At 53.6% G+C, this 27,932-nt stretch overlaps 11 protein-coding genes across 11 annotated transcripts; 9 read left to right on the top strand and 2 right to left on the bottom strand.

Moving 5' to 3' along the window:
- Positions 1–372: 372 nt before the first annotated feature.
- CGCS363_v014804 (uncharacterized protein) lies at positions 373–1,324 on the top strand (the record flags this gene model as incomplete). Its single annotated transcript, XM_036646653.1, has 2 exons — positions 373–528; positions 602–1,324. The coding sequence occupies 2 exons, from the start codon at positions 373–375 to the stop codon at positions 1,322–1,324; spliced, it is 879 nt and encodes a 292-aa protein (XP_036488078.1).
- A 929-nt stretch (positions 1,325–2,253) lies between these two features.
- On the top strand, positions 2,254–3,049 carry CGCS363_v014803 (uncharacterized protein; the record flags this gene model as incomplete). Its single annotated transcript, XM_036646652.1, has 2 exons — positions 2,254–2,692; positions 2,760–3,049. 2 exons carry the CDS (start codon positions 2,254–2,256, stop codon positions 3,047–3,049), a joined length of 729 nt encoding a protein of 242 aa, XP_036488072.1.
- A 387-nt stretch (positions 3,050–3,436) lies between these two features.
- Positions 3,437–4,126, top strand: CGCS363_v014802 (uncharacterized protein; the record flags this gene model as incomplete). The annotated part of the gene is made up of 1 exon (XM_036646651.1): positions 3,437–4,126. One exon carries the CDS (start codon positions 3,437–3,439, stop codon positions 4,124–4,126), a length of 690 nt encoding a protein of 229 aa, XP_036488073.1.
- A 305-nt stretch (positions 4,127–4,431) lies between these two features.
- CGCS363_v014801 (uncharacterized protein) lies at positions 4,432–5,826 on the top strand (the record flags this gene model as incomplete). Its single annotated transcript, XM_036646650.1, has 1 exon — positions 4,432–5,826. One exon carries the CDS (start codon positions 4,432–4,434, stop codon positions 5,824–5,826), a length of 1,395 nt encoding a protein of 464 aa, XP_036488075.1.
- Positions 5,827–7,230: 1,404 nt separating this feature from the next.
- Positions 7,231–8,503, bottom strand: CGCS363_v014800 (putative secreted lipase; the record flags this gene model as incomplete). The annotated part of the gene is made up of 2 exons (XM_036646649.1): positions 7,231–8,109; positions 8,198–8,503. 2 exons carry the CDS (start codon positions 8,501–8,503, stop codon positions 7,231–7,233), a joined length of 1,185 nt encoding a protein of 394 aa, XP_036488586.1.
- Positions 8,504–10,509: 2,006 nt separating this feature from the next.
- CGCS363_v014799 (uncharacterized protein) lies at positions 10,510–11,814 on the top strand (the record flags this gene model as incomplete). The annotated part of the gene is made up of 3 exons (XM_036646648.1): positions 10,510–10,811; positions 10,948–11,132; positions 11,198–11,814. 3 exons carry the CDS (start codon positions 10,510–10,512, stop codon positions 11,812–11,814), a joined length of 1,104 nt encoding a protein of 367 aa, XP_036488080.1.
- Positions 11,815–13,193: 1,379 nt separating this feature from the next.
- CGCS363_v014798 (uncharacterized protein) lies at positions 13,194–15,286 on the top strand (the record flags this gene model as incomplete). The annotated part of the gene is made up of 2 exons (XM_036646647.1): positions 13,194–14,208; positions 14,259–15,286. The coding sequence occupies 2 exons, from the start codon at positions 13,194–13,196 to the stop codon at positions 15,284–15,286; spliced, it is 2,043 nt and encodes a 680-aa protein (XP_036488081.1).
- A 524-nt stretch (positions 15,287–15,810) lies between these two features.
- pAbp (Polyadenylate-binding protein) lies at positions 15,811–16,543 on the top strand (the record flags this gene model as incomplete). Its single annotated transcript, XM_036646646.1, has 2 exons — positions 15,811–16,340; positions 16,411–16,543. The coding sequence occupies 2 exons, from the start codon at positions 15,811–15,813 to the stop codon at positions 16,541–16,543; spliced, it is 663 nt and encodes a 220-aa protein (XP_036488082.1).
- Positions 16,544–18,338: 1,795 nt separating this feature from the next.
- On the top strand, positions 18,339–20,043 carry BEA4-1 (Beauvericin cluster-specific repressor BEA4; the record flags this gene model as incomplete). Its single annotated transcript, XM_036646645.1, has 4 exons — positions 18,339–18,392; positions 18,450–19,040; positions 19,093–19,230; positions 19,288–20,043. The coding sequence occupies 4 exons, from the start codon at positions 18,339–18,341 to the stop codon at positions 20,041–20,043; spliced, it is 1,539 nt and encodes a 512-aa protein (XP_036488083.1).
- A 2,015-nt stretch (positions 20,044–22,058) lies between these two features.
- On the bottom strand, positions 22,059–22,882 carry XPT1 (Xanthine phosphoribosyltransferase 1; the record flags this gene model as incomplete). The annotated part of the gene is made up of 3 exons (XM_036646644.1): positions 22,059–22,217; positions 22,277–22,723; positions 22,850–22,882. 3 exons carry the CDS (start codon positions 22,880–22,882, stop codon positions 22,059–22,061), a joined length of 639 nt encoding a protein of 212 aa, XP_036488084.1.
- A 2,608-nt stretch (positions 22,883–25,490) lies between these two features.
- CGCS363_v014794 (uncharacterized protein) lies at positions 25,491–26,003 on the top strand (the record flags this gene model as incomplete). Its single annotated transcript, XM_036646643.1, has 1 exon — positions 25,491–26,003. The coding sequence occupies one exon, from the start codon at positions 25,491–25,493 to the stop codon at positions 26,001–26,003; it is 513 nt and encodes a 170-aa protein (XP_036488995.1).
- Between the last annotated feature and the right edge of the window lie 1,929 nt (positions 26,004–27,932).

Genomic DNA, 27,932 nt, shown 5'->3' with positions numbered 1-27,932 from the left:
TACGGCATGACCGAAAGATGTCATCGTAGACCACGATTTAGAGTCCAGCCTGCATGGGGGCTATTGTTGGAGGCTGTGTCATTTGGCTACTCGGGCGCAATAGCGATGGGGTCTTCAGCTGTGCCTCACTAAGTGCCCCCATACGCTGACTTTGTATGAGATTGCCTCGTTGTGGTAACTAGCGGTAGCCTGTTGTTTGAAAGAACATTTATAATGAATCATCTTCCACGCTTTCATGGTCTCGTAGGAATAATCAAACATAACATCTTCTCATCTCATTAACTCAGTCACGTCCCATTTGATTCCATCGACAGCCCGTTTCTGTCATCCATACAAACACATCGTATCAACACCATAATCTATCAGTCAACTATGGAAAAGGGCCCTATTCTCCCGACCCATGTGTCGGTCCCGAGCTCAAACAACCGTTGCAATGGTCGTCGCTCAGCCTTTGGCGCAGTCATCATCTCCTTGGTTTTATGTGCCTTGGTTATTGAATTCTTCAGAATTGACAGTCTTTTGTCATCGGTAAGTTTTTTTCTTTTCCCGTTTTAAGCAACGGAGTAAACATGTAAGACTCATCATGCTGACTATGTGATAGATTAACAACAACTTGATCGTCATTGGAAACCATGAGATCCCACAAGCGATGCTCGCTGTCAACGAAGAAAACTCGGGTCTTCATATTCGCACCGACGATGTCGAAGCTCTTGCCTCCACAGACGGCCGTTCGGGATACAATAAGCGGGAGGAGACAGATGGAAGATCTGTATACAACAGTATTGAAGAGGGCACTGTTACCACTGACGGCCGATCTGGTTACAACCGTCGTAATGACAACGGAGACACAGTTGTTACCACAGATGGACGCTCTGGATATAACAAGCGTGAGGAGGAAGACGGCCGATCTGGCTACAACGGTGTCGAAGACGGTGTTGTTACGACCGACGGCCGCTCCGGTTACAATCGTCGGGATGTCGAGGCAGACGGTGTTGTCATGACTGATGGTCGCTCCGGGTACAACCGCAGGGAAGAGGGCGCTGATTCTGTCCCTACTGACGGACGGTCTGGATACAACAGACGTGATGAGGAGGCGGAATCAGAAATGACCACTGATGGCCGATCTGGGTACAACCGGCGTGCAGAGACCGACACTGTTATCGACACCGACGGACGCTCAGGTTATAACAGACGCGACGGTGAAGATGCCGCTGTCTCCACTGACGGTCGATCTGGCTACAACCGCCGCGAGGAGGATGGTCGGTCTGGGTACAACAAAGCTGCGGAGACAGACGGTCGTTCGGGTTACAACCGTGCGATTTGAAGACTCCTGTTGTCCCTGATAATTGTAAAGGGAATTTAGAATGGATTTAGATACAATGAGCTCAGGCTCGGGCGCTGGCGGCTGGTCTCATTTCCTTCGGCTCAGTTGGGCACTATAGCCGACTTCTTCAGACACTCAACTTAGACCATTCTTATTTATATGTGTCATCCTCAGTTGAAATCTCCAATGCGATAGCTTTATTCAAGCGATGACAATATTTGAAAAGTTCGTGCATATTCCCGAGTAAGAAGCCCGGCCGGCCCCACCGCCATTGGTGTTATATTCCGCTTGCCGATGCCGATCTCCGGGCGTGATCTTCCAAATATGAACCTACATCCTCCGCAAGCTCTCGGGGTAGCCAAACTTCCAAAGCTCATTTGAGTGCTTACGCGTGGGAATGAGGTTGATCTTCCAGCTTGGCTGTGGGGTCGCAATACCAAAGTCCCAAACCGGGTGTCATGTAAGTTTGAGAATTCACTGATGGTCCGCTTGTGTGCTGACGGCTTCTCGGGGAAAACAGCAATCCAACTAAAACAATAAGTTATGCCAGAGGAATATAACATTGGACCGAAGCAGTCTTCGTCATACGCCATCTTGAGAAGCTGTCTGTTCCGAGATCGTTGTGAGGAGATGTGTTCTCATGGAACGGGAGGCCTCCTGCCTACCAAAAGGAGACTGGCCGTAAACGTGTCATATTCCAAAGCGTCATCCCAGTCCGGATAACCGGCAAGGCTTCAAATAAGCCACGTAGAGCGCAGCGTGTTTGACCGTATCTAAGAAACAATGAAAAGGCGCAATAAAGAGCATTCATGGTGATCCGACCCATCGCGCTCCATCGAAACTTTATCAAAAGATTGATTTTGGGTAGAGCCCCTACAACGAATCAACCCTGCAGCCCGTTGGGGTAGCTATCAATCAACGCAAGAATCATGGTCTCCTGGAAGATTGTGCCCTGCACGCTCGCCGATGCCCCGGCTTTGGCACGAAACAACATGAACGCCTTCTGGGCGACAGATAAAAACTGGAAACTCGGCTGGACGATTCAAAACATCGAACTCGATTTTCTCGTTGGCGAAGTTATCAAGCGCATGCCGAACAACCTCCTGAAGAATCGCGAGACGCTGCGTCATTTCAAGGCAGTTGATCCCGAGACGGGTACTCTCATGGGCTACGCACGCTGGGAGTTGCCCGCCAAATACGCGGATGCACCGGAATGGGCAGATGCGCAGATTCCCGATGTAAGCGAGGAGGAGAGGAAGGCCATCAAGGAACGAAGCGACGGCGCATGGTGGAAGCCGTACAGCATGGACGGCATCAATGACTGCGGTCCCGAGAAGCACCGCATCTTGGCCGAGGACAGGTACATCAGTAAGGATCCATCAGTGAACTGAATTTCGCAACTCTTAATCCTGTGATAAGTCTAATCGCGCTACAGGTCTTGACTATCTGGCTGTTCATCCCGATAACACGGGCAAGGGCGTTGCTACTGCTCTGGTTCAGCATGGTGTACGACTTGCCGAGGAAATGGGAGCTGACGTCTTCATCTTATCATTCGAGGCTGCTGTGAATATCTACAAAAAGCAGGGGCTGAAAGAAGTTCACAAAGCTTATCAGGACGATACCAAATACGGGGGCTGTGGATACTGGGTCTATCTTCTCACACGGGAGGCGAAGAAGCAGGAGGGCAGTGGACATGAAAATCCTACGCAGACTACGGGTGTGTAGAGCTACATTGACAATGATGAGCTTGCCGTTGGCTTTAGGGAATATCGGATCTTTACCGCTGCAATTTGACCTCTGACTCTCCCATGCACTCGGCAAATTCGCTCCTTGTCTTTTCCTGTTGTCTTACGTGTGGGTCGACAATCATTGGCGAGCATTTGACGACATCATGTAGCAAGGTTGATCTAGGCAGAAGCGCCCCGCATACTCAACCATTGGCCAGCCTGGCTGCGATCATACACCATGTGCTCAGCGAGTGCAGGGGAGATAGCCTGATTCCTCTATCCTCGATCTGACATGCCTAAAATGCACCAGATCAACCGCCGGGCTGAAATCGAGGTCTACGACAGACTGTCACAAGTATCTTGAGATCCTCAAGATTCTAGTACAATGAGGACCAAGAAGAGAGGTAACCAGGGGCCTCCCTCCGAGACCGACTACGAGATTCTTCATTTGAAGCGAGCTATTGTGGCGCCCAATGCAGGGGAACATTCTTGCGACAAATGCATCGGTATATTGGTCAAGCCACTTCCAGAGCCTTTCCAGCGCGCTTTTACGAAGTCGAAAGACTATTTCCGGCTCGACGTGACCACCAGTAAGGTCCAAAAGATGGCAGCATCCGGGTGCGCTTTCTGGACCATGATCCAAGAGCGCCTGGAGTTCGAAGCGTTTAAGGTGGTGCTGGAGCAGCAATGCAGCAAAGTTGAGTACAACCTTCAGAAGCATGACGGGCGTTGGTCAAACGTGCACTACGAAGCCCTCGCAGCCTCTATGGGAGAAGAGCAGGTGAAGGAGTATCAACGACTATGTCAAGCCATGAGGAAATTGCCCTGGCGGTCCGCATCACGCGACGACGAATCGGTCGGGGCAGTTGCCGCAGATGTAGCAGAAGATTTCGTGAGAATCCTGGTGGCTTACACAAACATCGACGATGACAACCCGGGAGACTATGACGACCAGTCAGCAAAAGTGGATGTTAACATCATTGTGCGGCCTAACCCAGCCGGAGAACGATTCAAGAGTGTGCGATGGATTTCATTTTGGGTGTCATTCTTTGCCTTGGGACTTCCAGGCAAGTAAGCTGCTCGTCATGCATGAATGACCAACTGCTTACCGAAGAACGATATTAGGAGACTTCGGAGATGCCAGACAGACTTACGTCGGCTCTCCATCGAACACAACACCGGAAAGCTTGGCATCGATGTCTCTGATCCAGAGTTGGCTGAGGAAATGCGAGATTGACCACAACTGTGGTATCAATGATCGACCCTCCTCTATGCCATCGTTTCTCCTGGATGTTTCCTGCAAACAAAAGGTCAAGCTGGTCTCAGTCACCCAAGACACGAGGGAGCGATACATTGCGCTGTCGTACTGCTGGAGTCGGTATGCAGAGGACGATGCTGAAAATCGGCAACAAGAAAGATCTCATGTCCGGACTAGAGCTACATCACTTCGACCCTACGATCCAGGACGCTATGAAAGTTACCAGGGAACTCAACTTCCAGTTTTTGTGGATTGATGCCCTCTGCATCATACAAGACGATTACGACTTCAAAGCTAAAGAGCTGGGGAAAATGGGAAACATTTACCAGTGTGCTACGTTCACAATCATTGCCTCGGCAGCCAAAGACGTGAAGCAAGGATTTCTCAGGGATCGGCATGCGACTATTGGACCGGCAAGAGATATGACGGCGCCTCAGCCCATGTTCAAAATCAAGGCATACGGAAAGCGTGGGAAGCACTATGTCCAAGTCCCCATTCTTCTCACGCCGTACCACTTCGACTACCCCGAGCCGTGGTATACTAGAGCTTGGACCTTCCAGGAACTCTTGTTCTCAAGACGTCGCCTTCAGTATCTGAACAATCGAACAACATGGAGTTGCTATTGTGGAGAACAGGTTGTCCAGCATTGCGATGGTTGGATTATCGGAAAGGCACACACACATCCTGGCTATGGCATTGCGGAGCAAGAAACCTTCTCGGATGTGATGGAAATACTCAAGAACCCTGGTGATGCCCAGTTCAACTCCAGTGAGCTTCTCGAATACTGGTGTGAGCTTGTGGATATGTATTGCACCCGAAAAGTAACATATCAGAGCGACCGCTTGCCGGCAATATCTGCAATAGCGCAAGAGTTTGCGTTGGCTCTGAAAGAGAAGTACATCTGTGGTATTTGGAAATCAGATCTACCATCGGGGCTTTTGTGGTCTTCACAATTTGCTCAAATTGACAACAAGAACCCAGTCCGACGTTCTGGCCCTGTCGAAAGGCCTAAACCGACATGGAGCTGGTCGGCTTACGATGACGATGTCACATGGATAAACACGCATCTCGAAAAACAGAAGGATCCAGACTTCGAAATCTTGAGTCACGATATTCAGCTCGTATCTGCGGATGCGCCATTTGGTGAGGTCAAGAAGGGCGAGCTTCGTGTGCGTGGCTTGATGATAGGGATCCCAGTTCCATCCAGAAGTGCTGAAAATGGGATACCAGTCATTATTGTCGAGGGGACAGAGATGCCAGCAGTAATTGACTATCCGGACGATCCGAGGTTGCAACAGAACTCTCTCTCAAGGCTGAGCGCACTGATTATCGTCCAAACCGGCTGTTCAATCCTGGACGGAATCATAATAGTGGAGGAAGAGAAGGACAGATGGTCTCGTGTTGGCTGGTGGCATTCGGAACACACCCGAACGGAATCGTCAGAATCGAGATATTCTGAAAAGCCTAGTATGACAGCCGTGGCGGAAGCATATCGGGCAAAGTTGAGGGATCTTTGAGGCGGCAAGGAGAATGTTCGCGACTTCATCCTGACCTGACGAAATGGCTTCAATTCTTTTCAAGACCATAAGTTCGGGTCATCGAGCGAGCATTCTGTAGAGACTGATTGGAGTGGCAAAACTATTTACAAAACTCCCAGAAGAGACTCGTCCAAGAACTCCTGCTTTCTTCCAGGAATTTGGAAGATGTACTCAGTTTATCGGCGAGTGCTTTGCGGATGGGTACATGGATGGAGAGGCATGGAAGAATCTTGCAGAGAAATCAGGTAGCCCAGGATCAGGAATTTTTGCGCTGGTGAAGAGTAAAAATGTTGTCGATAAGCCGACTCATTTGTTCTGAGGTAGGGGAGACTCAAACGTTTGGCTCTCGGGATGAAGTCTCGCTCGAGATAGTGGACTACGACAGCAACATCCTCGAGGAACATGCATCACCTTCGTTCTTATCATGGCCAAATTGATGTGGAACTTCGTTAGAGAAGTGTTGAGGATATAATGTGAATTTCGCTTCACATTCGGAACCCCCGAGCCTGAACCCCGTGCGACCCGGGTGTTCCCCCACTTTTCCGGGACTACCCCGTCGCCGCTCCACGGCAATTTAACTAGGCGGTGTCCGACGAGGCCCGGGAGTTCGGCATGAAGGCAACAGAGTGAAAAGGCAATCCAAATCACTGTTTGCGAAACGGAAGATCTTATCGCGATGGTCATTTTGATATAGTGTGCCGTCAGCCAGGTTTCCGGAAGACTAAGCCCACACTAGTCGTCAAATCATCGCGACTTTTGGGTCTTTGCAAGGACAAGCTTTCTTCCTTCGTTGGTTTCTCCGCTGTCATGACGATATGGGCGGGCATAAGCCGAGGCTCTCCTCTCAGTCCCCATACAAGGCGGACCTTTTCGTTCTCGGGACCAGGACACGGACGTTGTGATGAGTAGACGAGAGCCGTCCAGCCGTCCGCCTTACCTTCTACCGGCCAGGATGATGAGTGAGGCACATGTGAAGGTCCACAAAAGACGTCAAAGATACAACGCAAGGCGATATCACGGCTACTAAATGACTTGCAGCGGTGATATAGCCATGCTGGAATTAGGCGCCGATCTTGAATGAGTCGTGCTCGGTAGCCGGGGCCTCTTTTCTCTTAAACGCCGTCTGCGATTTGGTCATCAGTGCCACGAGCATGCTTCAAGTTCGGGAAGTTGTTGGAAGATCGCATCACATACTTTGATCGCCCCCAATAACACAAGACGCATGGGCCAATATCACCACTTCAAGTTAGGACAGGTGTTGGGAGGGCGCACATCATTACCAGATTACGATTGTCATCATCTATGGGTATCCGCTCGACTAGCATTGACATATTTGCACACGTGGGCACGCATTTCTCTCCCCACACACCGCTATGACCGCCCTTACAGGGCCAGGATCCAGTCCCGCAGGACCTTTTGGATCTCGTAGCTGTTCTTCTCCATGAAGAACATGTGTCCGTTGCCGTGGATGCCAGCCTCGCCAAGCTCGAGGTGCTCGGTCTTGCTGCATCCGGCCTGCTGCAGGAACTCCACGGTGCAGTGGTCGTAGGGCGCGTGATAGGAGGCCTCGGAGGTGACCAGGAGGATGGGCTTGCTGGCGAGGTTGACGAGCTGGCGGGGCGCGGGCTCCTCAGCCTGCAGGACGCATTGGACGTAGTTCTCGCCCTTGGCGGCGTAGGTCGCCTGGACGAGGTCGGTGGTAGGGTCGGTGACCTCGGGGGAGTAGGTGATGGGGATGTCGGTCAAGCCATAGGGACGGCCGGCCTTGGTGCTGAAGATGGCTTCCTGGAAGGGAGGGCCCGTGGGCTCGAGGAGGATGAGGGCCTTGGTGAGCTCGGGGCGGGCGTCGGCGATGATGATGGGCATGATGCCACCCTGGCTGTGACCGAGAACGACGGCGGGGCGGCCGATCTTGTCGAGCAGGGCGGCACCCGCGTCTTGGACGGTCTTCTGCTGGTACGTGGCGTTGTTGACGAACTCGACGTTGGAGCTGTAGAAGGCATCGAAGATCGGGTCGCCCATGGTGCCGGTACCGGGCCACTGGGTGTGGTTGGCAGCTTGGGCCCAGAGCATGTAGTCCTTGACGGCGGTGAAGCGCTGCTGGATGATCTCAGCGGAGTAGGTCGAGGGCTTGGTTGCGCCGTAGGCGGGCATCCAGGCGGAGCGGCCACGGAACGTCTGGTCGACGATGTAGACCTCGAAGCCCTGTCTCACAAAGTGAGAAGCCCAGCCACGGCCGCCATCGGGCTTGTTGAGGAAGTTCTGGGGACAATATCAGTAAGGTTCAAGGCTCGGCCGAGAAAGATTGTGACCTTCCGAAGAGGGCCTTTGGGATCTGCAATGCACTTACGGTACCCGTTTGGGCCTGTCCGTGGATCAGGACGATCGGCGTCTCTTGGGTGACGCCAAAGGTAGGGAGCAACTTCTCAACGTACATCTGGTCACGGAAGATGTGACCGCCGGAGCCATCGTCGACGTAACCGCCTCCGACGTAGAAGTAAGAACGAATGTAGGGGACCTCCGAATCAACGCATCCCTCATCCGGCGTAGGCGGCGCGCCTTGTCCCGGGAAGCCTGGCGGTCCGCCGCGTTGGGGGAACGCGGAGGCCTGGCCCAGCAGAGCGGCGGCCACAGAAGCTAGCTTGAGGAACTGCATATTGTGCTGCGTCGGCGTGTGTCACCTTGATACCAAATGAGACACGGGGGGCTAGCAATTGACTAGATGGGAGACCCTTTGGAACAAAAGGAGTGGAAGGGGGAAGGGAGAACCGAACCAACGGAGAGTGACTGAGAAAAAGAGCGACAGTGGTTGGGCAGGGGATCAACAAAGTTTCCGTCCACGCGACGGAAGGGTGGCAACTCATTCTTTTTAATTGAACGAAAATCACCTTGCCGCGAGCTCCGCTAGTCTAGCATAAGGGTCCCATCCTTCGAGTGATTTCAATGATAGGGCTGATGGAGCGGCCAAGGAATGAGGTAATACGACGTCGAGACATGGCTTGCCGGTGAGCTTAGCGGGACGCCACCGCCTCCAAGACTTCGATTCGGTCTGTAAGTCTGGATAGCGGCACTCGCCCGATGGGCCGAGACGCCACGCGGCCACTTCCCGATCGTGGGATGGAGACTGGGCAACTTCACGGCGTACGATATACGGCGGAACTCGGGGGGGCTCAATTGACAATAGGGGATAGTTGGGGGTTATTCAGCACTGCCTAATTTCCATCCATCGAAGAAGTTGGCCTGCCCATATTAAAGTGGTGTTGTCCGGGCGCGAGTCAGTTCGCCGACAGGGACCAGGGCCTCAACACACGCGAGGGTCTCATATAGAACGGGGCCGCGGTAGCATCGTCGAACAACCATGGATATTAACCTTCACTAGAGGGCTGGATGCGGATCATGTCCGAGCATTAATCTCCGTGCGCAGAGAAAAGAGGAGAGAAAAACTGCTTCGGGATCGCTTTCTTGGGCGGCTGTCAAACGCAATGGGAAGCTCAGGTTTGGGGGCTAAGTTCTGTCAAAAGAACAAGTGCCGAAGAGGGAACTTGTGTGCTTGAAGAGAGAAAAGCAATGACTTGCAATTTTGGTGGGGGAGTTTGGTGATCTTATGGCGGGTCGAAGAGTGGTGATTATGATGATCTTGATCCATTTCCCACATCTTCCCACATCGGCCGTGGACAATCGGTTGATCGGGTCCAAAATTCAATGGGGAATCAAGGAATCAACCTGCTCGACTCCAAGTGGTGGCCAAGACCGACTGTCTTACCGGCTTTTCAGAACGGCAAGACGGCTGTGGCTGTATCTACCGCTAGCTTTTGCTAGTGCCCAGATCAACCGCCAGGCCATCCCCGTCTTTTCCTAGTGGACGTTTGCTCCTCCGATGCATCCCTGCAAGGTACGCGCACGCACGCCCGCCCGCCACGGGTGGCAGATTTTGATATCGTATTTTGTGTCTTTCAACTCCGTCGGCAAAAAGAAGCAAAGGGTCAGTCCGGTTCCGGTCGCTGAAGAACAAGATCTAAGCGAAGGCCGCCTGTTTATGCCGGTTGTTGTTGAAGAATCAAGGAATCCGCTCCACACTCGAATCGTCTTCGGTACGCTTAAATCCTCTCGGCAAGCGATGTTGCATGCGGTGCTGCGGCACAAGAAAAAAAGAAAGAAGATCCCTGGATCTTACGTTACCTCTTGTAAGTCCGTAACAACCAGTCCGGTCACCTCGGCTTCTAGAAGTCTAAAGACCTCCCCCTCGGACAGAGCCCCACGGTGGATCGCAATCACACATCTGTCCTGGGATGGGGGAGTCTGCAGCCGACGTGCATCCGAAGGCGCAGGGAAAGTTGGGGTTGAAGAACGGAGGTCTCAAGCCCTGATCCTTTCATCTGGGCCGGCCTCTTCGCAAGGTCTGGAAACTGGTCACGCCGCAAGAGTTTCTCGGAATGGCATGATGCCCTTTCGCAAGGCGCCGGGATGAGGAGACGTACGGTTGGGACTAAGCAGGGCCCCTATCTCTTAGTGTAGGTGAGGCAAAGAGGATAATAATGGTTCATGAACTGCCCCGTCTGCACTGCTCTCGAAGGACCCTTTTTTCGTCGTCTCTTTCTCTCTCTTGACCTTCCCTTCGTCCCACGTCGCTGTGCGAGTGCCCCCTTCGGAACTTCGCCGGCCATGGATGACCCGACGCTCCTCATCCATTGGCTCTTCAGCTGCCTGGCCTTGGCGGTCATGTTCGCCAGGCTAGTCTGGAGGAAGATAGCCAGGCAGGAGTACAACCTGGGCGACTATCTCACCATCGCCGCCTGCGTCTGCGCACTGACTCGACTTGGCCTCATTCATGTGGTGTTGACCTGGGGGACGAACAACGTGACGCCGAAATATCGAGACTCGCACAACTTTACAGACGAAGAGATCTACAGACGGGAGATCGGCAGCAAACTGTCTCTCGTCAACCGGGTTTTTTACAACTCTTAGTCAGTTCTCCCCTTTGATAACCCCCTGGTGCACTGCAACAACCCATGTTGCGTCCTCGCTTGTATGCCCTCTTCTGCACGCAATCGAGTCAGGAAGGTTTTTAGAGTTGCGATCGATATACTAACTCGACTCAAGTCTTTGGTTGCAGAAGCTTGTGTTATTGGACGTCTACCGTCGTCTCATTCTCAACTTGCGATATGAGAAGATTACCATTTGGTCCTTTTCCCTCATTTTCTTTGGCACCTACGTCGCCTGCCAGGTGACGACTTTCAGCGAATGCAACCCCTTTCACCTTTACTGGCAGGTTCTGCCTGACCCTGGTATGTGACTAGTCATATTTGAGGATTGTCAAGAGAATATTATGACTGACAACTCGCTCTTACAGGATCATGTTCCAAGGCCCAGCTTCAACTTGTTGTCGTTGGAGTTCTTAACATTGTGACCGACTTCATGCTTCTGGTCCTCCCGATTCCATTGGTTGTCTCCCTCAAGACCCCTTGGCAGCGAAAGATCCAACTTTACGCCCTTTTCACCCTCGGAATTTTCATCATCGCCATTACTGTCATCCGCCTGCCGATCAACATCAACAATAAGGACCTGCAAACCAACCGCACGACATGGGCCAGCACCGAGCTGCTCACCGCGGCAATCGTCGTCAACGCCCCGACGATCTACGGCATGTGGAACAAGAGGAGGCAGAAGAAGTCGTCAGGAAAATCAACCAACCCATCAGGTCTTCACTACTACGGCGGCGGCACCCACGCATCGACGGTTCATCGATCGACTGTTCGAGCCCAGGGACCGGAGGAGTCGTTCGCGATGAACTCCACAAGGCGCAAAATGGGTCCCATGGAGGGAATCATGCAAACAAAAGAGGTCATCGTTTCAGAATTTCGGCAAGATGGAGACCACCGTATAAATGGACGATATGAGAATCTCCCGGATGATGTGGAGAATGCGTCCAATCATTCGAGCCAACACGGCATCTTGAAGAAGCAATGAGAAATTTCATAGAGTAGAATAATATAACGGCATTACGACCCAAGTTTTCTTCATCTTCTACAGTACTTGATGATTGATTGACATTCGGCGAAGAAAGAGAGAAAAAATCGCGCTTGAATTTTTTAGGCTCGGGAGACGTCCGAAATCCTACCATGGAGTAGCTGGTTAGCTCCCGATATTAAGGCCCCGATCCTCCCGCAATCCAGCGCACAGACGACACGGGATCGGCACCATCAGACGAACACAACTCCAAGGTGAACCCTTGGCCTTAAGACGGGAGCAATCAAGTTGTAACCTACAATCACCGGTATTCAGGGGCTCTATCCTCATTAGACATTGGCAATATGGCAGTTGTTATTACTTCGAAATGCAAAGAAGATGGTTTCCAAACATTTGCAATGTTGAAAGATTGAATAGGAGTTGATGACAGTCGGCAATTCTGATCCCAGAGTCTTGCAGGTGGGTGGCCCCTTGAAGTCATGTGGCTTTACCAGCTGTGGCTATGTTATCACGATTAGGTCTCAAACGGATGATGGAAATCTTTCTTTCACTGTGAAGATTTATTTCAGACTTTCCTGATAGATTTCCTGCACAGACGCTGCCACGTTGGCCCGGCTCAACGCGCTACTGGCTGATATGATGCCGATTTAGCCGGCCTCATTGCAACGATCACAGACATGCCTAACTGACGGAGGCCGAGAAAAGCGTTCCATGAGGCTCTGCCACAGCCTGTTTTGGGGAATACGCGGGGAGTTGCATGCGCTGGCGCAGCTCTTCTTTTGGGCACCCAAGATATCCTCTGTGTCTCCCACCAAGTAAGACATCATGACGTGGGAGGGGAGCCATCCGGCACTTATTGGATGCACAAAGATGACCCTTGAAAGCAGGCAACCAATTGGGCTTTCCCTTCTTTTGAGGTCTGACGCAGGCTCTGGCGTCTTTGAGCCGCAGCAATGGTTCGCAACTGCAAAAAAGCGCCTGATGCAAGCCATTCGGGGCGCATCGCCAGGGGTCCTGCATTAGCGAAGGTCAGCTGCAGTCACGACTCTCTTTCAGGCAGTGCAGGTCGTTGGACTGCCATAAGGGCAGTATTCCCCAGAACCTCGCCGTAGTGATGAATGAATTTCCCCTCTCTTCTGAAATCGGCCACGGTTTCTTGAGGGCCACGCTCATTTGACCACTGCGTTGGAGTTTCCTCGGCTGTGAGAGCAGCATTCTCCCACCGGCATACTGACCGACGATAAGATCACAGACTGTGTGGGAGAGCTCCACTTCACCGCGCCGATCCGATCGCTGGAACAAGCGGAGATACACGTTCCCAGGCCCACGCGCCGGCCCGTTGCCCTGAAACAGCTTTTGCCCGCTTCCGTCATATCAGAATGGCCGGAGAGGATGTCTCGGTGGCCATTGCAGCCCTGGTGATTGCAATCGTCGCCCTCTTTGCAGCGACTCTTCAATTCGCGCAGGCAGTGTTTGCAACCGCGCGGGGTCTTCCCAACTGTGACCAGCGAGTGATGGGCGGGTGGTCTAGAAACAGCAAAAGCAAAATCAGGTGGAGACAGCTGAGACTCGAGGTCGAGTTCGAAGCGCCCATCATCTTTCTTGCCCCTCCGAAGAACAAGAAGAACCCAGGCAAAGGCGATGCGTGGCATGCGGAGGGCACCGAGGAAAGCTGCAAGAATACTCGCGTCGACTTCAAGAATCTCTCCGACAACAATAGCGTGCATACGGTCGACAACGAGCTTGCAACATGGGTCTACCTCCTCACTGCCATAGAAGGCATGGAGAAGGACTCCCTGGAATGGGAGGCCAAAGAGCGGGGAAAGGAATCGGATGAGAAGTACATGCCTGTGGAAACACCGCTGCCCCCTCCGACCCTTACAGTCAAGATGCAGGCGAAGACGAGGAGCTTCGACACAAACCCAGCCATCAAGAAGCCATACGCAATCACGACCATCTCGCACTTGGTTGAGCTTGCTTCCGTTCTCGGAATCTACTGGAAGGTCTTCGATCGTGATGACAACAAGTACCGCGCCGAAGGGAACGGGTACATCTTGACCGGCTCTCGCATTACCGACTTCGGTATCGTGTTTGTCTTTGAGAAGACAGGCAGAACGAGTTTCGGCGAAAGACGGCTGATTCCAACGTCAGAAGTCAAGGAGCTGTGCTTTGGCAGGGTTCCTACGCTTTTTCGTCCCAAAGAAGAAACCTCCGATGAAGATGTCGAGTGGCAGGATCCGTTGAAGACGTCGTCCGGAATCGATAACTTGAAGGTTGAGATATTGGAGTTGGGTAGCGAGAGTGAAATTGCCGAGACACTCACGCAGATTGGTTGCAACGTCGAAACGATTCTCTACTACAAGGACAAGAAGAAGCACAGGCACATCTTTCCTGGTACGTATACCACTCTATCAAGTACACCTTCAGCTAACAGGATCATCAAGTGACTTTCGAACTCATCGGGATGGTTGCTCGAGTCTTTCACATTAAAGGCAGATGTTTTCGCTTCTTGCCCAACCCGACGATTTTCCCTTGGGATAGGGAATCAGTGTCGCTTGTCCGACTTCTCAGCGCCTTTACGGAGCTTATTGAGCGGGACCTTGGTGGCATCCAAAATATACTCGAGCATATAACGGAAGACGACGAGCCTTCGAATATTCCAATTACGCGAGAAGTCGATCAAATCCGCTTGATGCTTGAGAAGGCCGAATCTCTCAAGGAAAGCTTCAATACCGGTGCCACCATTAGTCACAACCGGATGACGAAGCTGCACGATACAATCACGACTTTGGATGAGCTCGTTCTCAAAAGAGATCAGACAATCGTTCTGGATGTCCTCCGCCGTCACCTGCAAGTTGTTCTCAAGGCCATCAACGGTAATGGACAGGACAAGAACGTCAAAGACAGCAGCAAATCGAATGGAGAAGCTGCAGCGGGCAGCAGGCAAGCATCCGAGGACATCTCGTTCGGCGATCTGCTGGGCATACCCCTCGAAATGAGGGAGCAGCGGTTCATGGAGACGTACTTCGATCAAATTCTGTGGCGTGTTATTGACTCTACCACGGAAGGAGATCAGGAGGAAGTCACCAGGGAGATTCACCACACCACGAAAGCACGAAAACGATCGCCGGTTCGCGAAGAGAACGAAGATGTATATGATCCCGATGTTTCGCCCATGCCATCGCCTCGAATTCAAGTCCAACAACCCACGTTCCCCACAGCGCACCATCCCCACGGGCTGCCGTCTCCTGGTCTGGTGCACAAAAAGACTTGGTCATCTCGTGGCATGGTGGCACAGAGAGATTGGACAAAAACGGTGACAAGACAGATTGAGATGCAGAGGCTCACAGTCTGGTACACGTTGGTTTTCAGAATGATTTGCTGGCTCACACTTCACGATTTTGACAAGAAGGATGTTCAGGTGTCCAAGAGTGAGCTCATTGGTAACCGGCAGCCTGTCTTCATCATGTGAACAAGATATTGAAAAAAGGCCGCGGTTGGCCCACGAGCTTATGAGAGATTATGCAGAATATTTTGGTCGGTTCGTACTAGGTCATGTACAGGCGCTTGGAAGCATGTTTGGAAGAGGCCAGGACCAGTCTCTAATACTGGTGTTCGCTATTGGAAGGAATAGATACCTAGGGTTATGTTGAAAGAAGTTGCAGTTTTCTGATGCGTACAAGCTGCTCACAGTCGTGAAATTCCAGTGCAACAATCACAACAAGTCAAATACACAGTCGGCACGCAATCCGTCCCAAGCTTGCAACTCAGCCAAGCTTTGGGTATCCCGTCTCGAAAAAGCAAGCTGCTCGGCCCCAAATTTGCCGGGATGAGCTAGTTAGGGCAATCTACCCCACTGCCGCATGGTTGCAGCTCCCCCGCATTGATCTGAATTTCAAGGTCCAGCCCAACTTCGTCGGAGTATCTAATACGCCCTCCAACAACAAGGCCTGCGAAAGCCGCCACTTCACGCAGCGATCTCGCGCTCTCCCCATCATGGGATCCCGCGAGCAGCCCGCAGCGCTCCTCGAGGGCCGCCGCATCTACCTGGGCAACCTGCTCTACGTCGTGCGGCCTGTCGAGATCGAGGACACGCTCAAGGACAACGACTTTGGCAACTTTGAGAAGATCGTCATCTCAGTCGATCCCGTGAATGGGAGGAACCCAGGCTACTGCTTTGTCGACTTCGTCGAGCGTGCCGATGCCGAGCGGGCCCTCGCTTCCCTATGCGTTGACATCCGCGGGCGGCCAGTCAAGGTCGGGCCCTGCGAGCCGAAGAAGCAACGGCAGAGAGTCTGGGGGAGGGAAGCGGAGCCGAATGATAAGCGATGGGGTAATTGGACAGGCCAGCAGGAGCCTGGGGCTGAAGGGACTGGGGACAGCCCGTACGAGGCGATGGGTCACTTTGATAAAGTGGTTGGCACGGATGGCGACGGCAGACGGCTGTATATCGGCGGGTTGACGAGGATGATTGACCAACAACAGGCCCAGGAGGAGATGCGGGATATCCTGGCTGGCTTCAATCCGTAAGTCCTTATTCGAGGCCCGGGGGGTCATGAATGCCACGACCTTTTACTAATGCATCATCTATAACAGAAAAGAGATAGGGAAGCGAGTTACGCCTCATATGGAAACTCGATCCAAGCCCGGAAACCACCACTACTGCTTCGTTGATTTCGAAACGGTCGAGGAGGCAGCGGCGGTAATTAAGGCGTTGAACGGCAAGTAATACGCAGGAGGTGCCCTGCAAGTCAGCGTCGCCCAAAGGATTCCGGTGAGAATCCGGGAGCCGTCGAGACTGCAAAAAGAAGACTCGTCTTGGAGAGGTAGACCTACTCCTCAGAATGACAGGCCAAGAGACGAGCAGTCGAGCACGGGATGGACCCGCAACCCGGCCCCGAGGGAATCGAAAGATGACTGGCCGACCATGTCCGCGCAGTCTTCGGCAACTAGCAGCCAGCCTTCCTGGTATGTATCCAAGACTGAAAGAGGGTCGGAACCTGACAGGTCGTCGTGGAAGAAGATGGGCTCCGGCACCCCGAACTCATCAAGTAGCAAAACAGACCAGCCACTTAGGTCTTTGGCTTCCAGCAACTGGCGCCAGAAGAGCTAGGCAATAATGTCTTTGAGTACATGCTTACAACGAACGTTGGAATCATCTCAGTCTCGGTTGCTTTTGAAGTAGGGGTGTAAGTCGTGGTGTTTGCGGTCTGGCAGGGAAGCGAGCGACTGGTCCATGGGATGAGACTCATCTCAAGTTTGAACTACAAAGAACTCAATAATCCAGGCCGAAATGGTCTTGCTTACTATAAGTTATTCCGAGGCAATGCTCATTGGCCTAGGTGCAGGTGAAGTGTACCAAGAAGCGAAACCCAAGGGTTCACATGGATTTGATGGAGGAAACCCGGTACGCTGTGTAGTGTCTCGAGCCGGGTGAGACTACGTGGCCGGTATCCCATATCCTCGGCCAGCTCCAGAGTTTCGCAACTAGAAAATCTGAGTATCATTAATCAGGCTATACGCTCTTCATCACTCACCTCGGAAGACCAGAGACATTGTCTTTTCGCACAGACGCTCCCAAAGCAGTGGGTTTCTATCCTATCCAATGTCTAGACTCCAAATTCAGCCGCTCTCCAGATTCTCGGTACCCGCAAAAGTCTCGTATATAGCCCAATTAACCATATAATTTCGGGATTTCCGTACTGTAAAACCTAGCTTAGAACATAAGCTTCGAGCAAGCAGAGGCTAGAGTAGCCTTCTCTCCCAAGGTCTCACCGCTCGTCTCATCAGATGGGGGGCAGGCTATGCCCATGATGTGCTCCCACGCTCACCCTTGCATGTAGAGAAAGGTGCTTTCCTCTGCGAACATGCTCAGCAAAAGCTTATTTGGACTTCACAAGCATACGTAAAGAGCTTCCCATGTCCCACCGTTAGAGCAGCAAGACTGCCCATACCAGGGTAGCTCCGGTGTGTTTAGAGTTTCGGCGCTATGGCGTTGATGAGACACGACTCGTCGTTGTCGCAGGAGAAGCTCTGAAGGGCCTGTGAATGCGACAATGACTCGCTACAGGCACCTTAAGCATCGCCCTGCCCCCCTACCGAGCCACAGGCAACGCCGTTTTCGACGCGCCCATTACCTCATCATCGCTGGCGTAGTAGCATCTCTAGCGGGAAGGTTTAATCCCCCCCGCGCTATGCCTAGGACGACGTAGTGAGCCCAGCCCACCGGCCACACAAGCTCTCTTCTTACGAACCGAAAACGTCGTTCATTAACCGTCTTGCCCGACGACAGTTTAGAAAGTGAAGCCCGACCTCATTCCAGGACGGCGACTGAGTTACTCATTCAGACTGCATCACCCCGAAAATCCTCACCCCGCTTGGTTTCCTTATGTCCTCCGCGCTCACTCCAGGTCCCCGAAGCTATCGCGCGCCGACCTAGCTTAGCTGACGTGGGGCTGGCGGTCGGGCACTGAAGGGACTGGACGTACGTATCGGGGCGTGCCTCCGGAGCGCTGCGCCGCATCATGGGGTGCCGGCCGTCGGCGAGCTGCTTCGCCTGCAAGGCGAGGAAGGTCAAGGTTTGGATACATCATCCTCCATCTGTCCCAATTTGGATTGAACTAACTCGATCCCAGTGCGACCTGCAAAAGCCCTTCTGCAACCGCTGCATATCCCTAGGCCGGCAGTGTCCAGGCTACGCGGACCCGTGGACGGTCGTCCACCGCCAGCAGAATGCCTCCGCAGCACATCAAGTCCAAGTCCGCGTCGCCAAACGCCTCAAAGAGCGCGGCGACGCCCCGACGTTCCTCAGCCCCGGCGGCCCCAGCGGGGAGGGCAGCTCGCCCGAGAGCCAGCGCAGCGACTCGTCCGAGGAGGAGGAGCTCATCCGCCGGATCACGGTGATGCCGCGCGCGGTGCAGTACGACTCGGAGATCTACTCGATGCGGCACTTCCGGTCGAACTACACGTCCGGCAACGAGGTCGGCTTCTTCGATCTGCTGTTCGATCTGAAGCCGCCGGTGAACTCGCCGGGCGTGTTTGAGGAGGCGGTGAAGGCGACGGCGCTGGCGAGCTCGTCGCTGCAGCTGTGCCAGGCGGGCATGATGGCGCAGGCGAAGCAGCATTATGGGAGGGCGATGATGAAGCTTAGTGCGGCGTTGAGGGATCCGCAGAAGGCGAAGGAGGATTCTGTTGTGGTTGCGTTCCTCACTTTAGGCCTTTTTGAGGTGAGATGCAGGTGTGTGAGTGAGAGTGAGAGAGGTTGCTGATGAGATCCAGGCGATTATACCGGATAAGACTCCGTCGAAAATAGCATCACACTGCCGCGGGTCGTTGGCGCTGCTCAGGTATAGAGCCGAGCAGGGGATTGCTACGTGGCTGGATAAAGCCTCGTTGGCATTCATCGCTCAGTTGGGGGTAAGCATTTTACACCAGACTTCTGCGTAGCCACGCCGCTGAACAACCCAATTTTAGATTCTCGAGATATTCATCGGCCAAGATGGCCGGTCGCCAATACTAACAGGCTTAACCCAAGCTACGTGGGCGCAGGGGCAAGGCGGCGTCGTGGAGGCTCTCATCGCCCGCGCCATCGACTACAAGTTCACCGTCCTAAAAACCACATCCTCCCCCGACATCCACGACGCCTCCGTCGACACCGTCACGGCCGTCTTCAAAGAAGGCATCGAAATCATCCGCGACCTCGAAGCCGCCGCAAACTACCGCGTCGCCACCCCGTCCCCGCGCCAGTCCCCCCCGGCACCGGGCCTCCCCGACCCCGGCGTGAACACCTTCAACGGGCTCCTGCGGCGCGACTCGCCGGCCTCCAACGCGATCGCCAAGGGCCTGTACCTCACGGTGCGCCTGCACATGGTCGAGCAGATCCTCTCGCTGCTGATCGCGCTCGGCGAGCCGACGCGCGAGCAGCTGCGCGCGCTGGTGGACCTGCCGCACGGCTTGACGGCGATGGAGCAGGTGTGCGAGCAGATCCGCGTGATTTTCGGGTTCGACGGGCGCGAGAGCGTGTGCAAGGAGCAGGGCATGGGGTTCCAGGCGTGGTGCATGTTCTGGCCGATGATTGCGGTGCTGAAGTCGGCGCTGGCGGATAAGGATACCAAGTTGTGGGTGCTGGACAAGTGTTTGACGGTGAGCCAGGCGAGCGGGTTCGGGATGGCCATGTACCAGATGGGGTGGTTCCAGGGCGGACCGTCGGAGATGGCCATTATTGAGTAAGAGCCCTCTCTCGTGGGGATGGGGGGGAGGTTGTGTGTGTGTGGATTTGGTTCGGGAGTTGACTGGTGCATAGACAATACCCTGTGTCAGCCTCTTTGGCGTTCAGATTTTGAGGGAAAACAGGACTTGTGGCGCTTTTATGCGCTTGAGAGGATGATATAATGCTATTGAGAATCTTGGTCTCGTTCGGGCAGTCAAATGTTGAAGCCATCTACGACCTCAAGGTGATCGGTTCGATTGACGGGTGAACAGAAACATTGTCGATGGCGTGATTAATCGCCTGGTTCGCATCTACCCAGATAGCCACACTGCAAAATAATGTGAAGGCGTGATATCCATCTACTCTACCCTAGACGACGCTGCCTTCCCACATCAGATCTCGACCCAGCCCGCTCTCTCAACGCAAACCGAGAAACTACGTTTTTACACCATTCTCACCAAACGGACTCACTTCCTCGGCACACGACCCGCCGTCGTCGCAACCCACCACCCGCGGCTCGGTCCGAACTCCGCAGAGTTCAGGCATGGGCCGCGGCACGCACCAAGCCCAAGCTATCCCGTGCCATCCCACAAGAGCCGCCGTGCGTTCGACCATTCGTTCGGGAGTTTCTTCGGCAGCTCACTTTCCAGACTTGATATCTACCTTGGGAACGGCGTCGGTGGCCGCTGCCAGTGTCACGCCCAGCACTGTGGATAGCGGAAGCGGTATGACGGGCGTCGTCAGCATGGCGATGGACAGGGTCTCGTTGATCTTGAGATTGACGCTGCCTGATATATGAATGCCGTCTTTTTGTGGTATTGGCGGAGGTGGGAGCGGTTGTAGACGTGATTTTGGGAAAGAGCGGGATGGTCGGGGGTTTTGGCCGGATGGTGCTCGGGATGTTCGGGGAAGAGTGGGGCCTTCCGGGGAAGGCTTCTTTCGGCGCGGGGGAGGCATGTCGGGAGTGTCAGCGTGAAGAGGGGTAATTATGGTGGATTTCTCTTCACGGCGAAAAAGTCTTCGCCTTGAATGTTTGCGTTATCTGCGATTTATACCCGTACTTTGGCAGCCTGGTTTCGACGTCGTCGTCTGATGGATGGTTCCTTTTGAAACAGCAAGGCTGGCTTCGCGGATTGTTTCAAGCCCCTGGATATGGGCTGACATGCGCGATTCTCGACAGACGCGCATTGACGCGGTTGGAGGGCGTCGAGAAAGGAGACAGGTTGTGCTTGCGTGGAAGACAACTGCTTGTCGCCGCTTACAAACATCGTTGTGATTGTCGTTAAATAAAAGTAGGGTTGGTTCCACGGCGCGGGAAGCATCCGCCCGCTGAGATCTTTGATTCGGCCATCGCTAATGCCCATATAAATCCGCTTCAAAGTTTCTCTCCCGACTCGACCTTCCCTTATTACAGACGCAGTGCAAAGAAAAAGAACTGGAGCGCTCTTGGCCGGCTTTGGAAGGCACTTCAATTGGGAGCAGGGAGGAGACGGCTTTCAATCAGTCAAAGCTGACGGAGCTGGTGATAGCACTGGAGCACGCGGGATGCGAGGTGCTACACCAGCCGAGTCATCTCGTGCTTGAAACCAAACGTCGGCCTCGATCTTTCCAAATCCACATCTCGACCGGGACGTCGACCGGCTGTCGTCGCCAGCTTGCCATGCAGCCCTGTTGTTGAGATCTGGAAGAAACCAAATGGGCTGCCGCCAAGTCGAGAAATCATTATTGCCGCCTTCGCCATGTTCATCCTGGCTCCCGTACTCGACTCGGCCAAAGATGCAAACCCACCCGACAACAGGCGTTAGACCAGACTCACAGACGACCCGGCATGTAAAACTTTGAAATGTCATTTGGTATGTATGCTCAGGCAACTCGACGGTATGCCCCATGGTATCCTTTTTACGGGCCGTGGCCCCTCGCCCGTCCTCGGTCTAGTCTTCCGCTTCACCCTTGCCTCCCAGCGCCGCCCTCGTAATCACGTTCTCGTGTCGCTCGTTTATATGTGTGTATATGCACCCCCTCGTCGCGCTCTCATCTATTTGGCCTGGCCGGCGCCGAGGCGGTCGTGCTCGTCAATGTCGATGGCCTCCCAGGGGTAGTTGATCCAGATGTCCTTGACGGTGCGGGCGACGAAGTACTGGCCGGAGGCCATCATGTCCTCGGGCAGGACGCCCTTCTTCTTCTTGTCCTTGTTCTGCGACGATCTGTCAGCACCTATCCTGCTTCACACACAAAGGGAGGGAAAAAACTTACGTGCAGGACAAAGATGCCAAACTGGGTCTTCTCGCCCTTGCCGCCCATGCGCTGCCTCGCGGCCTCGACGTCCTTCTCGAGCTCCTTGACGGCGTACTCGAGGGTGGTGCGGGTGTCGTCGACCTCATCCACAATCAGGATGCGCTTGCCGATGAGGTTCTCCATCTCGCCGAGGGCGCTGAGGTCGAGCCACTGGGTGCGGGTGACCTTTGTGCCGGGGACCTCGGGGGCGCCGTCGGGGGTGGCGACGCCGCCGAGGGTCTCGGGGAGGGTCTCGTAGAGGGAGAGGCCGATGGCCTGGATGGGGATGTTGGGGCTGCCGGGCTGCTTGAGGAAGGAGCGCAGGATGCGGGCGGGGATGAAGCCGCCGCCGCCGATGGCGATCATCAGCTGCGGCTGGAACTTTTCGAGGATCTCGGTCGCGGACTCCTGGCAGAGCTTGTGGACCTGGTTTGGGAGGTGTTAGGAGATGTGTTTGGTTGAGGGTGTCGTCGGATGGGGAGGGGAGGGGGAGCACGGTGTGTTCTCGTATGGACAGAGAGACACAGAGAGAGAGGCAGGGGTGGAACGTACATCGTTATACGTGACGTAGAGCTTCTCGACCATGTTGGCGGTTTGTTTGGAGGGGTTTGGATTCGGTGGTTTTTTGTCTGTCCGGGTGGCTGCGGGGTAGAGCTGGAATGCTGCAGATTTGGAGACGGGCTTGTCTTTCTTTTCTTCTTCGTGTTCGCTGGTGGGAGAGGTAGGACGAGACGCAAGAGATGACGGGTGTGGGATATACCGAGGGAAGGAAGACGTGGGGGAAAATAAAGAACAAAAGAAAGGAGAAGCTTAAGTAGACTCGATGGAGGGGGGGAGGGGTCCCAAAGGTGCCGCTATTCACGATCGAGCATGGGAAAAAAAAAAAAAAGGACCGGCAGCCTGGGGCGAGCGAAGGAGAGAGAGAGAGAGTCACTGGCCGAGTGACCGACGTGACCCCTCCATCGGACCCCGCCATCCAGCTTTTTTTTTTTTTCCTTCTTCCCGCCAAAATCATAGGCGGCTGCCATCACTTGCTCAGGCACCCGCAGCACCTGCAGCCTGCAGGACCGCCTCAAAAATGCGCTGTGGCCCTGTAGCAGCCCAGCGGAGGGGAGAAATTTTGATGGCGAGCCCCGCGATGAAAGCGCTGGGCGGGCCCCACTTGGGCATGGATCTCAGCGCTGCGCCCCGCATGCCCGTCATCTTACAGTGGCTGCCACCCGCTGCTGCTGTCGGAGCTCGCCGCCTACCCGGGCCATTTTAGGCCAATCATATTGCTCGTGAATAATATTGGCCAATGAGAGAGCTCAAAAATGCCCAGACCCGGTGCTCTGGCCAATCCCACCTTCCCCTTCCCATCCCTGCCCGCGGCGTTAGTGCGTCACCGAATTTTCCATCTTCCCTGTCACTGAGGATTTCACGATAATTTTCAGGCCATGCGGTTTCTGAGCTCGTCATTGTTGTTCCTGGGAGTTTATGAATCATGTCTTTGGCCTCGGAAAATATTCTGTGGTTTTCTTCACTGACCTGCATTTCCTGGGCAACCGTTCATGCATGGTAACCGGAACATGCAAGCATCCGTCCTGCAGCTGCCCGAACCTGGTGTTTGACAGCAGCGATGAGAAAGACCCTGTTCAGAACATGACTTTAGACTTGGCGTGTCTGTAATTTCAACTTTGGCTGACAAAGGAGAAACGCGAAGTAGGCTTCTATTAGTTCGAAGAGTTTAGGTGCTGTCAACACCAAAACTTGGAGCAAATTAAATTGACAAAGGCCTTTCAAGCTAAGCCTTATGCCCGTAGTAAATCTCTAAGTATTGTATTAAAAAAAGACTATTAAAGCCCTGAGATCTTCACATAGCTCAAACATACATACATAATCCCTTATATAGATTGTTCTAGGGACATGGATAATTCTTTAGAAAGCGTTCAATATCATGTCCAGTTGAATTCAATTGTGACGCTAGAATGAATATCACGCGGTAGATCCAAGCATTTTCACAAGCATTTCATTTCTGTTCTCGTCCTCTACGTGCCATGAGTTGGAAAGCATGAGTTTTGCGTTAAGATATGCTACTTATATCTCTCTAACGCTCAACCCTGAGCTATTTCACACGAAACGTCGATGTTGAAGCATGAAAGGCATAATCAATAAAGTCAGCAACAGGTAAACGAAAAGAAAGAATCAATATTGCGCTTGAGATTACGACTTGTTGAAAAAGACATGAACACGACGGTTTGATGGCTGTATGTTCAGGCAGCAGAGAAAGAAGAGAACGCCGTTCCAAATTGTCAAACACCCCTCAAATCCAACACATTACCTCTTCACAAAATCATGTGCAACAACCTCAATATCAACCAGCATCCTCTCATCTCCCAGTTTCATCGCCCCGACAGCCGTCCACAACGCCTTATGCTTGGGTATATACCCATGAAAGTTCCTCGCCATGCTCTCATGAGCCATGCCCAAGAGCTCGACATGGTATGACCCGACCACGGCCACTTATTCCCATCTCTTTCGGCCCTCATTTTGAGCACAAAGTTGACCTGGTCGAAAGCTTGGTCAATTGTCTTGTGACATCTGCGTATCGTTCCGTCGACTGTCTATCCCAGCCGCCTAAGATTCATGTGGAAGTGTGACCATGGTCGTGTGCTGGGAAGGTGTTTCTGACCTTGAACTGATATCCAGACTTGGTTGTCCATTCGTGCGGCTTAGTTGGAAGCGTAGGACTCAAGGACTTTGAAGCCAAAGCCCTCGTACGTCAACAAAATCGGATGCGACATGTCTACGGGCTGGTTCTCGTGAGAGCTTGTGATGAATATCGAGCAATTGGAGAAAGGCAAGAACGTTAGGGCAAGCATGCGAGTTGCCGAAAGCATGCAATCGTGATTAACAGCCCCACTGACTGCTTAGTCTTTGGTTCTTGAACAGCAAACTTTTAGACATGAGATGGAGTAGCTCAACTCCGCAGAAGTTCATCAGAGCTTAGCAATGCAGAAACCTACGTGGATAGGAATATGTTTTCCGCTAACCCGTCTAATCGACGTCATAAAACCCATAGAGTTTGCAACTCTACACAATCCCCCGTTGATGCCGGAGATGTACACAAAACAGTTGCAGTTGGCATCCCGCAACTGTTCTTGTCAACTCATCGCCAAATCTTCACCATAAGCCACCACACATCAGGATCACGATGTCTCACTACATCACAACCCACGACGCCTCCAGCAAAGCCGTCTTCTCACCCCTCCCACCAACCCGCCCATCGCCGACCCTCCCACTGGGCTCCATCCAAGTCCTCTCATCAACACACACCTGTCCAGTCAACCTCTCCACCGAATCAGACATCACACAATACCAAACCGACCAAGCCCAGCCCGCATTCCCCGGGACACGCATCATCTGCCCCGACAACGGCACCGCCACCCTCATCACGACCCTGAACCCCGGCGCCGAGAGCCCGATGCACCGGACCATGACGCTGGACGTCGTCGTCATCCTGGAGGGCGCCGTCGAGCTGCGCCTCGATTCGGGGGAGACACGGGTGCTCCGCGCCGGGGACTCGGTGGTGCAGCGGGCGACGAAGCACAAATGGGTGAACGTCACGCCGGACGGCGGGGTGGCAAGGTGGGTTGTGTTTGTGCAGGCGGCGGCTGAGACTGTTGAGGTCGGGGGGAGGCGGCTTGGGAGTGAGTGGGAGTCTTGAGAGCTTGGGGGGATTAGTGACGGGGATGTAGCTAATATGTGTCTCGAGCGAAATGAATGTCGTTGGTTAATTTCATAATTACTCGGTCTGAGTCGTTGGTGCCCTTGTTGTATCGCGGTCTGTGGGATTGTCGTCAGTGTATCCGTACTTTACGTCACATCCTCGGGGCTTGGCGGTCAGATTTCGTTCAGCAATGCCGAAGGAAGACTTCAATACCACAGCACCTTCTACCAAAAATGGCCCTCAACAGATGCCTAAAAGTTGCATCCCTTCGCTGTGGTTGACCAGGCGAGGCAATGCGGCCAGTCGGCACCGACCGGCATCCCGGAATGAAAAGTGGACCCTCGGGAAAGTAGGCATCGGTCGGGAGGGCGAACTGGACTGGCCGTCCGGGGCCGTCTCGTCTGCCGCCGCTCCGTCTGAAAAAGCTGAGATGGGACAGAGTTCCGGAAGGCATGACTTCAACATCGGCCGACCTTCCCTTCTAACACAACCACTGGGCCAAGAAAGGGCGGCGCGTCCGTTACGCGTAAACGACTCTGCTGCGCCCATTCCATACTCCACCCTCTGCTATCCCTTTGTGAAGACAAAAAAAATTGGCGGACAACCTGAAACTGCCAGACGCTTTTGCTGGCAATCAATCAAAACCAGCCATGGCGTTGAGGCATTGCTGTGTCTTGGCCCGAGATCGTGCCCGCAGCGCGCGATTTCAATTAAGATCGTTGGCCAGAGAATTTCACGATGGGAGAGTGACACAGAGACGTTTGCCGCTTTCCCGCTAGTCGAGATGCTGTTGGACCCCCAATGCAATGCAACCCTGCATTTGGACGACATTACCACCGGTTCGCTAAAGTGGGAGAGGAATTACTCGTATTCCGGCGACCCGTCCGCACGATTCGGGAAAATACAGTGGAGTTTTCACCACCTTTAGTCTGCCCCCGCCGGGTCTATATTTTTTATTCATTGACAGAACATAACGGCACTGCATCCATCCTTCGACTCCTTCCTCTTCCCACCCCAAGGGGGAATGAGGGCGCTCTCTCGGCACACTCGGGACCGTCTTAGCGGAATGGCAGGAGGATTCGTTACCCAGCGCGGCGTCCTAGGCATCCGCAGAACCATTAAAGCAAATGTCGTTCGGGAGGCAGTGCAAGGCTCGACAAGAGAAGAGCGAAGGGGTTCTTCAGCTGGACAAGGTGCAGTGCAGTGCTTGCTTGATTGTTGCAGTGGCTCTCTCTGCATGTTTCCGTCTCCTCCCTGCCCCCTTCCCCTCTATCCCCTATTATTTCCCCCCCTCCATTCTTCTCCAAGAAACCCCCAAGAGCTCAGGAACGCCTGGAACGGGCCGTTGGCCAACTAGCACAGCGTTCGCTCCAACACCTGAGACGTTGGCAGGATTGGCGATCGACGTTTGACTCTTTGGCTAGTGAACTGATTGGCACATTTGGCACATTGGCACATCCAAAAACCAATGGTGCTGAATCAGTGCAGAGGGTTAGGCGCCCGAGTGCACGAGTTGTGCAACATTGGTTCGCTTGGCCCAATTGGCCGGATCCCCACCCCAAGCTTGCTTCGCCTCGTCGACTAATCTTATCATCACGAACTGGGAAAACATGTACGCGTTTAGCGGTAAAAAAGGGGCATGAGGCAGATCTCTTGGCAGGTACGCCTGCACATCAGTCCCCAATGAGGGTCCATAGAAGCATGGCGAGCCCCCTTTCTCGAGCAGCACGCCCAGGCCAGCCAGCATTGACGAATAGTGAGTGGATGAGTGTGTGAGAGAGAGAGAGAGAGAGAGAGAGAGTCTGTGAGTTGAGTGAGCGAACCAACCGACCCAGCCCAGTCAGTCAGCCCAGCCCAGCGAGACAGAGAGCAACGCGGCTCCGCTCCTCTCTCCATCCGCTGCCGTTCGTTCTCCGTTTTCTGCGT

Source organism: Colletotrichum siamense, assembly GCF_013390195.1.
Source record: "Colletotrichum siamense strain Cg363 chromosome Unknown KSG_Cg363_contig10, whole genome shotgun sequence".
Lineage (NCBI taxonomy): Eukaryota > Fungi > Ascomycota > Sordariomycetes > Glomerellales > Glomerellaceae > Colletotrichum > Colletotrichum siamense.
Note: the sequence above shows the minus strand (reverse complement) of the source record. Positions and strands in the feature narration are given on the sequence as shown.